The sequence below is a fragment of the Impatiens glandulifera genome, chromosome 6, assembly GCF_907164915.1.
Source record: "Impatiens glandulifera chromosome 6, dImpGla2.1, whole genome shotgun sequence".
Taxonomy (NCBI): Eukaryota; Viridiplantae; Streptophyta; class Magnoliopsida; order Ericales; family Balsaminaceae; genus Impatiens; species Impatiens glandulifera.
The window spans coordinates 41,665,749-41,675,341 of record NC_061867.1 but is presented as its reverse complement, the minus strand read 5'-3'; the positions used below and the strand labels follow the sequence as shown (position 1 = coordinate 41,675,341).

General features: G+C 32.8%; 1 protein-coding gene across 2 annotated transcripts; it reads right to left on the bottom strand.

Annotated features, from left to right (window-relative positions):
• Positions 1-913: 913 nt before the first annotated feature.
• On the bottom strand, positions 914-8,098 carry LOC124942625. 2 transcript variants are annotated; one of them, XM_047483162.1, is made up of 10 exons: positions 7,936-8,098; positions 5,316-5,424; positions 5,051-5,219; positions 4,886-4,940; positions 4,260-4,384; positions 4,076-4,174; positions 3,175-3,447; positions 2,130-2,362; positions 1,818-2,045; positions 914-1,261 (listed from the first exon to the last, which is right to left on the bottom strand). In XM_047483162.1, exons 1-10 carry the CDS (start codon positions 8,046-8,048, stop codon positions 1,142-1,144), a joined length of 1,524 nt encoding a protein of 507 aa, XP_047339118.1. In that variant the 5' UTR covers positions 8,049-8,098; the 3' UTR covers positions 914-1,141. The 2 variants fall into 2 exon arrangements, with proteins under 2 accessions (XP_047339118.1, XP_047339120.1); XM_047483164.1 differs by having other exon boundaries at positions 4,076-4,168; positions 7,936-8,097.
• Between the last annotated feature and the right edge of the window lie 1,495 nt (positions 8,099-9,593).

Below are 9,593 nucleotides of genomic sequence, written 5' to 3'. Positions count from 1 at the left end.
AAATAATTAATGTTTGATATAAAAAGAAAAAAGAAATTAATAAAAAAAAATCAAATAACAAAAGAAGAAATAATAAAAAGAAATAAATGAATTAATTAATTAATAAAAATAGACAAAACAAAATAAAAAAAATAGTAAAACGAGATAAATAAATTAATTAATTAATAAAAAAATAGAGAAAAAAAAATATTAAATTATTAATAATAAAAAAGATGAGTCAATTTTTAATAATATATACCGTTTAATATTTTATTTTATTTTAATTTATCACTCTATTTTAACTACAATGATACCAATTAACAATGTTTTTATCAAGATTATTTTAACATCTTTATGGTATTCATTGTATTTAGCTATTCACTTATAGGGACCACTATAACATTTTGTAATAAAGTTTATACTTGTTTCCTTTTACTTAGTGTATTCAGATTTTTAAACTAGTTTAAATTATATAAAATAAGAAGGGACCTTGTTTGGAACTGCGGATTTGAGTTTGAACAACAAAAAAAAATTATTAAATTTGAGTTTGAACAACAACAAAAAAATTATTAAAATTTATTTATCTAATTCCAATGTTAATTTAGATGAAATGTTCTGACTTATATATTTTCAATATTATTATAACAAAATAATATTTTAAAAAGAAACTACAATTAACAGTGATTAAGCTGCTTTTTTTCTGCTTACTTTTGCACCAGACGAAGAAAAATCAAACCTATATCCAAATCAAATTAAGTGTTTAATTTAAGATCTAAACAATTATTCATTAACCAAACCTATAAGCAATATCAATATTGTAAAACAGATTTATTTATTTACTTGGTCCTAGACATTTTGTTTAAATAATAACCCATCCAATCCTCTCACAACAGTAATACAAAAAAGGTAAAATAAACTTAAGTTGTATAAACTGAAAATGCTTAAATATTAATGTTCAACAGCTAATCAACTAATGTTCTATTTATAATAGTATATTACTAACTTTCACTTTATTCTCGCCACTTATCAAAACCGTTACCGTTAGCTTCCACCATACGACATTAACCCTAATACCCTAAAGGTCCAAAATACAAATAACAAAAGTCTCAAAATGATGAACATGAGCAATTTAACATCTATTCTGATAAACAAATGAGAGACTTTATGTGTTAGGGAGGTTTTGTCTTCCATGTTCCCATCCCAAGCCAGCACCCCCTTTATTTCCAATTGCCTGTAATGGCTCTATTATGCCTTCTCTATTGCTGCTGCCCAGTGCTTCACCCTATAACATGGTCATAAAATGTCCTTAATTTAGGACTTGTTCGTTATGGATACCGGGTTTTATTTTCAAATAATCTTGTTTGGTGATATAGGTTATCAAAAAGTGGGTTATTTGAGTGAAAATATATTAGGGGTATAATTATATAATGAAAAAGTAAAAGAATATTTTAGTTCATAATTTGAATGACGTGATTGATGAGAGGATGTTGGATTAAATGATGGGTTATTTGAGATTAATCTCAAATTACACTAACTAGACAAGGCCTTGTAGTTATTTTCAAATAACTTAAGCCTTGTTTGAATTTGGGTTATGGAAGGTGGGTTATTTGGATAAAAAAATACTTTAAATATGGGCTGATATATAATAAAAGATTTTTTTTTTAAATAGATAGTATTTTAGTTGATGATTTAAATGATGAGTTTGAAATTAATGTCAAATAACCCTCATAAAATAAGGTCTTATTTGGGTTTAAATCAAATATTCTATCATCAATCATTCTTATATCCAATATAGTGGATCTTTTTATTGCATACAAACTAAGTAAGGGTGTGTTTACCTCTTTCCAGCCCATTCCTTCCATTAATCTTCTTGCATAGCTACCCACACCAAACGACATGTTCAAAGCTTCGTTTGCAGCTTCATCGGCATTATCCGGAGATGATGGTGGTGAAGAAGAAATAATATCAGTAGTTGACTTCTTTTGACCTGGACCCACACCAAAACTTCCATGCAAAGCTCTTCTTTCAGCGGCCCTATCTCTATATAGACCACTACCACTTGTGTGCTAAAACATGAACATCAAAGTCAGATAATGAATAATTGCTAAAAATGAGCTGAACCAGAACAAATATTTTTGTTAGAGACAGACCTTGTCTAAGTTAGACTTGGAAGAACACATGACATCATCCTGATTAAGGCCTTCATTATTATTATTGATCATTCTGTAATCATGATGATTTTCGCTGGGTTTCTCTGGCACTTGGATTTGTTCTCCTACAGAGAGATGTGGATAATGCCAGTCTTTTGTTGGGTCGGAAGAATCATAAGTAGACAAGGAGGCCAAGTATTTTGTACTAGGAGTCCTCAACTTATACAATTGACCTAACAAAACACAGAATCATGTATATTCATTTGAAGTTGCATGATAAGAGATAAAAAGCAAGTTAAATTTTTAATAAAAGGCAAACGCCGTTTCCGAAAAGAAAAGCATGTTAAATGGAAACCATGAATGAGTTGGGCATTGTATAACTATGGAGTCATGAATATATATAAAATGGTCATGAAGGTTCAAACTCACAACATTGTGACCATGAACTTTGCGCTCTACCACTAAGTTAAATGAGCCAGTGGTGAAAATATATATATATATAAGGAAGATTATCAATACAAGATGTGAATATTATTGTAATTAAATGTGTATAGATAGTGGGTTAGTGTATAAGTGGTTTTAACTGCCCACTACGCTATTCTTTCATTTATTTCATGTGTAATGTATAAAGGATATATTTTCTTAATGAAAAAATTATGTTCCCAAATTATCAATCTCTGAAACTCACACAAGAAAATTTGTGTCAGCATATTTTTCTTCTCGCCACATGATTATTCTTCAACTTGTATGTTCCACATAGAGGGGAGCACTAAAGTTAGTTAGTAAGTAATAGGAGTGAGCATGCAATATTATAAACATCTTCGAAATATCAGTACATGCAAGTAATTTTCGCATAGAGAATGTATTTGACCATAGCAACCATATCTAGAACTTTAAATTGCAATAGATTCATGTGAGATCAATTGAATGAATAATGCTGGATTTGGATGGCTTTGTTCTTTATGGTTATGCTTAAATGGACGTAAAACAACTAGAGGAAGAAGAAGACTATTCTAATGTTACAATATTTGTTAAAGCAGCAAACCTGTTGTCACTCGTACCAGATCAAGACGAGCCTCACATATTGGAGCCGTTTTAAATAAAAAGCCACCTGAAGGCATTGAAGGATGAAGTCTTGCAGATTGTTTGACCAATCGACCCACTAGTCTGCCTACCTTCTTTTTCCTACCTTTTATCCTTACTCGGACCATACTCCAATCCCACAAATCTACACTTCTTAAATCAGGCAGCAATTCCTGGTCAGGTTGAATGACCTGCCCATACTGAGCCAGCCAGTTTATTTCCTCCAAGGAAGTACCTATGAGTCGATAGAGCATCTCAATACAAAAAGAAAAATACACCATTTGTATAGTCATAAAGAAACTTTGAATCTAAGAGACACTGTTAGATGCAACAGGAGCACCCCCAAAACCTAATTAAAGTAGTACTAGCAGTAGCAGTGATCGTAATAAAAAATAAATAATAAGAGAGTTTTCAAAAAGCACATTCGTCTGACTGTAAGAATGAAGCATGCAAAGTTTAAAGCTGAATACACGTAATCTCCAGCTAAGGTATTTTTTTAATGAAACTCGATTCAATGGAATTGAATATTAAAACCTTTTACAAGAAGTTCAAGCTAGAAGCATACTCCTGACAATGCACTCTGAAAAATATTAAGGACCATTTGATAAAATTCTCAGCAAGTACAATTCACCTTAGCTAATGAGAAAGCAGTGATCATAAACAGTATTCGATTTGGTGCGCTTTTTGATAATGCAGTAGTAAAGTGTACAGTTTTGTTTTGTTGTTTATGGATGGTTTCTGCACCACTTTTGATGTTGAGTTCAATACTTTTATAAGTTTAGTGGGGCTATTCTTTTGTTTTAACACACTGTGCCTCCCATAAAAAGGGGCAGGGATCATAGATTTAAGATAGGCGATTGTACCTTCATCTGGAATATCTCCACTTGGTTGATTAAAAGTTTGGCTCTCATCCGGAATCCACTCACCTTCTTCTAGTTCATATTCATCAACATTTCCTGCACCTTGACAAAACAGTAGAGATTTACCCACCTCTGAGTAGAGAAGAGAAGACCCTCTCCAGGTAGATTGAAAGTGTATTTGACAAACCATCAACTGGATAGCCTAAGTTAACCCCGTCACTCTTTTCTGAAAGAATATTCGAATCACATGGAGAATCAACCGCCTGGTTCTTGTAACCCGATAAGTAGAGCTCAATAAGTGTATCTTCTAACCTGATAATACTCAACAATGATTTAGTCGTTCAATGAACATAGTGTGTTCAACACTTGGTACAGCCTTTGTTTTAATTAATAAAAGTCTATTATACAAACTTTAATCTTTAAAAGACTTTATAGAAACTGCATATTTCAAGACCACAAAAATGAGGGATCAAGGAAAGGAGACAAAATATACACTCTATGTGGAGGAACCTATAGGCCCTAAGCTAATAGATTAGTGCCTTGAACTTTTCAGTTCAGAGACATCTCCTATGAAAACTATTACCGATCATGTCTGATTTTTGTTCTCTTCTTCATTCTAAAATAAACATTAGTAGTACAGGTTGAAAAATGGATAGAAAATAGACAAGGTTCGTACAGGTTATAGGTGCACTGTGCACATGTTTACTCCTAATTGTAGAAGTTCAAGGAAAACTATGATATTAGCGTATGCTCGCCCCAGAAAGTTCAGGGGAGAATTTCATCCATTTTCCAAGGGAAAATAAGTTATTATACCATTCAGATGGTGGAGCTGGATTCCCAGATAAGCTATTGGAGCACTTGGTATGTTCTGTTAAAAAGAGCAGCTTATCAAATAACATTCATAAAGGGAATATATACAAGAATTAAGATGAGGTTTGTCCCTTTAAACATGTGAACATGGCCAACAATTTCACCAACCTGCTGCAGGTTCACCTGTGGTAGTTTCTGCTCTAGACATTTCAGATTCACCTTCTTGGAATGATTGGTCAATGAGTTTATCATTTCCATGAATATGTGGTTCAGGATCATATTGAATAGAGTGATCAGTAAGATTGTCTCCAGAAATATGGGCATCAGATCCATCAACCTGAATGATCATGTAACAAAAAAAAAATCATGAAACAAATAGTAAACCAACTGACAGAAAATAACCTGAACAGGGATCATTCATAGCAAAAGGTACCTGTTCAGGAGGCCCAAGTAGGGCATAGTTCCCATTCTCAAATTTATAATAGAGACCATCTCCACTGTTATAATACCAGCCTGCACTTGGATCATGATAAAATCCAGTACTGCAATGCATTCAGACAGAAGATTTTCTTAAGTACAAGCATCAGAAAATGGAGAACAAACGGATAATGAAGCCCATCTCTCCTTGTTGTTTACAAACTTTTGTTATGTCCATAATATATAAAGTGATAATATAATAGAAAATGAGCCAGAGACAACCCCAGAAATAAAAATTTTTCTAAAATGAAGAATAGAATAATACAATGAACCTGAAATGATTTTTTTCTTTTATCCCCAGTTTGTTAATTTGTAACAGACAAATAATGTATGAAGACATGTTGAGCAATTGAAACTTCTTTATATAACTTTTTCTCAAATCTTTAGGTCTCAACATCTTCCATCTTCTCTTCTGCCTCTATCTACACTCTCTCAAGTCTCAACTATTTCATTACACATTCCCTAAATCTCATATTCTCTCTTTAAACTTTGTTTCTGTTTTGTAATTTACTACCAAACCTTGAAAATCCTCATGCTTGAATCTTCATCAGATCATGGGACCAGTTTCTTCAAATTAGAGCAGTGGTCATCTGCTGCTAACTGTATACAGATGTTAAAGTCCTCAATTTCTTTGGACAGAGTTAAGATGAATGGATTCACCAAACCAAAATGTGTTGCTATGTTTGTCCGTAATTTGGATGACAAGATTCAGTTTGATTTAAGCAATGAAACACCTGAGACACTCAACGCCTGTAACATTGGTAGAGCATAGGAAACTCATTTAACAATCCAGACAAAATGGAAACGCAAGAATATTCTGTGGATTAAGATGTAGATTCTTATATGAATTGAAGATCAAGTCAACTCCTCCAGAATACCAACCATTCAGGAAGAAGTTGAGAAAATAGTGGTGGCAACACTGTGCAAAATCAAGGGTGCTGAACAAGAAATGAGCAAGGATACTACCCCAGTTCTAGTATGGACTTGTGAGTGATAAATCAAAAGGAAAAACAAGAACTAAGAAGCAGCAATTTTATCTTGCTAAGGGACAACAGATTAGGTATAGATCCTAAATCCATTGTTGAAATGGGAAAATCTCCCAACAAAAACTTGTAAGGTCTCCTGGTAAGGAATTGAATTATTGTCTTGAGGTTAAGGTGAATACCAAAGAGGTTAATGACAATGATTTTGTTAGATTCATTCAAGTATCATCTCCTTTCACTAATAGCTCAATACAAATGGAAACATGAAAAGGCAAGCCACGTATATGTTGTGCAATACGGCAATACCACAATGAAGACAGTATGTTGTTAAGAGTCTTGATAGTTTTGAGAGGATAAAAATTGTACTAAGATGAAAGTTGAAATTTGGAACCAGCATGATGGACATTTGATTGATATTGTTCATTCGATTATATAATTATATTTGTCATATTCAAAACAGTAGCATGTTTATTGAGAATTACCTTGACAAAAAATTTCTACAAGAGTTGAAGATGGAGATTAAAAGAATGGACATGGTTAGGGATGTCATTGTTAAGTTAAAGTTGCATTTAACTATTAGGGATTGAACTTGTTCCCAAACCAAGGACTTTTTATTATGTCCAAAGTTCCTTTCAATGAAGGAAAAATCAGATGTGGTACTCAATGACAAGAGGTGTGGGAAATGGATGTAAACAACATCAGGGTGCAAATTGAAAAAGCTTCCATGTCGTTGAAACAATATTAATCACACTATATGCACATGAGACAACATAAAAAGTAGAATCACTTGCTCAGTACACACCGCATGACACACCCTGAGAATTGGTCTCGTCCCAAGCATTGGAACAATGATCATCGGATGAGTTGTGGTTATGGGTGAAATGTCACTCAAACCCAAAGTTAGCTGGGGAGGGAGAAAGGAAGGGAACCAAATCTAGAGAGCCAACATCATAATGTATTTCCATCTCATGGAAATTTTCTCATCAGAACTGGAGTAGTTTTCCTAATTGTTCTGGCGAACACAATGATCAATTGATTGCTAGAAGCTTGAAAAGGGAAAATGTCATGTGTTATTTATATTATATCAGGCCTCCTATGGGATATTTAATGGCTGTATTTTATAAGGACCATTAAGATATTAGAAAGTATATATATTAGGGTAAAGAATAGAGAATGTCTAGTTCCACTCATCTCCCTTTCTCTAATTTCTCATCATCTTCCTTATCAATATGCTATCAATATTCTAGGTCTGGAATCGCCTTTTGACACATTTGGGATCATTCTTAGTGCATACAATAGGATACAGGAACAAACTGGCATAACATTCAATAATGCAATTTGTTTCTGATAGGTTAGTTCTCAACCTGTAATAATCTATATGTTTCTCTTCTGCAATTCACCATAAAAATTGAACAATATCTTTTGTTGAACCTCAATTAGAGCATCAATGACATAAAATTTCGGGTAAAAAGTAAGATAACTTGGAGAAGAATCTTGTGTACAAATGATTTAGCATCCCAAATGTCTCGTCACATCTAGAAGGCATGAAAACGTTGAAATTGAAACTTTTGAGGAGGAAAAACAATAAATCACCTGGCATGGTAGTATAATTGAGATTTCTCATCCCACACGAAGGAGCCGACATCGTTTTGAGATTGCGCATCGGCAGTTGCCGCCATATCCTTGTTTGTGGTTTTGTCGTCCATTTCACCTGCAGTGAACTGGAATTACTTTTCCGATTTACATACATGGTGATATTCATATTCAGGAGAATAACCTAACTGGAGTAAACTCCAGCATGTCAAAACTCATTGAAGAAATTGGTAATTTGCAATCACAATACAATTTTGAAAGAAATTGTAAAACTTAAAATATGAAGTGAAATTTGATAAAATGTCCCTAATAATTGACTTTATTGGCGCCTAATAAAAATTGCACAAATGTGCACTTTCAATTTTTCGGACAAAAATATTCATGTCGTGAAACGTGACGGAACCCTAATTCGTCGAGTGTGTCGTCACAAGATGCGTCTGTGCCGTCGCGTAACAACGCAATGGGATATTTTTGTCCGAAAAATAGAAGGTGGTCATTTACGCAATTTTTATTAGGCGTTGATCATCTCCGTATTTAAGTCAATTATTATAGTTATTTCATCCCATTTCCCAATAATATGAAAGTCAATTTCTTTGATAATGAAATAATGTGATTGAATTAAAATGATTGGTAAAAAATAAATTTTTTTTTGTTATATATTTATTATTTTAATCTTATTTATAAAAGTTTTTTTTAAATCCATTTATTATTTTAATCCATTCATTGGCTGCAATCGTTATTTTCCTACTAAAATTTTCATATTTGTTCTTATACTTCAACAATTCAACATTGGAAATGGTAGATTTCATATTCGTATCGGTAGAAAAAAAATTCTCAACACAATTCAAGAACTCATTCATAACATTGACATCGTTATCTATGATTGAATCTTTGAAGTAAAAAAATTGGATTCAATAAATAAGCGGTGTAATGCAAAGGCTATCAAGTCTACACTTGGACTTCATATCAATCCTTTTTTGTCATTATCAACAAGACGTAGAACTTTCACTAAAGGGGTGAAAACATTCAAAGCCAAAGAAACCCCATTCCAAAATGAAATGCTTGTTACTGTAACCTCCGCCCTTTTACCTTTCACACTAGTCCGTAATTTTGTTTTGCTCCACTCATCAGATGAAAACATAAGTCTCAATTGATCTTTTTTTCCTTGGAGACTTTTTAATGTCAAAAAAGAGGTGGCAAATCTAGTCACCCCTTACCTCACAATATTTTTTCTCTTAGTATATTTCCTCATAGTTGCCAAAGTTTTATGATGTACATATATAAATATTGTTAGTGCTTTTGCTTTCTCCAGCACTCCATTAAACTTTGATAGTTTTGTTATTGTTTCAAACATAAGATTAATTAAATGAGTCGCACAAGAAATCCAAAAAAATTGAGGTTGTTTAACCTTCAACAACTCAATTGCTGCCATATTGTTTGTGGTGTTGTCCGTCACTATTTGAATAACGTGTTAATGTCCAATTTCAATGATATATTTTCCCACATATTCGAAGATGTAAGTCCCAGTGTGAGCTTCCATATATTCTTCAATAGAATCCAAAAATGAAGTGCCTAATTTGCAATTGACACATAAAGTCATAATACTTCTTCTCTTACGGTCCGTCCATGCATCAATCATTATTGAACACTCATTTTTC

Excerpts from the sequence above, each read along its gene's own strand:
- LOC124942625 (XM_047483162.1), bottom strand. The coding sequence starts at position 8,048 with ATGGACGACAAAACCACAAACAAGGATATGGCGGCAACTGCCGATGCG. Across the intron at positions 5,220-5,315 it reads TACTTGGGCCTCCTGAACAG|GTTGATGGATCTGATGCCCA; the intron begins GTACCTTTTGCT and ends ATGATCATTCAG. Across the intron at positions 4,175-4,259 it reads CTTAGGCTATCCAGTTGATG|GTGCAGGAAATGTTGATGAA; the intron begins GTTTGTCAAATA and ends TGTTTTGTCAAG.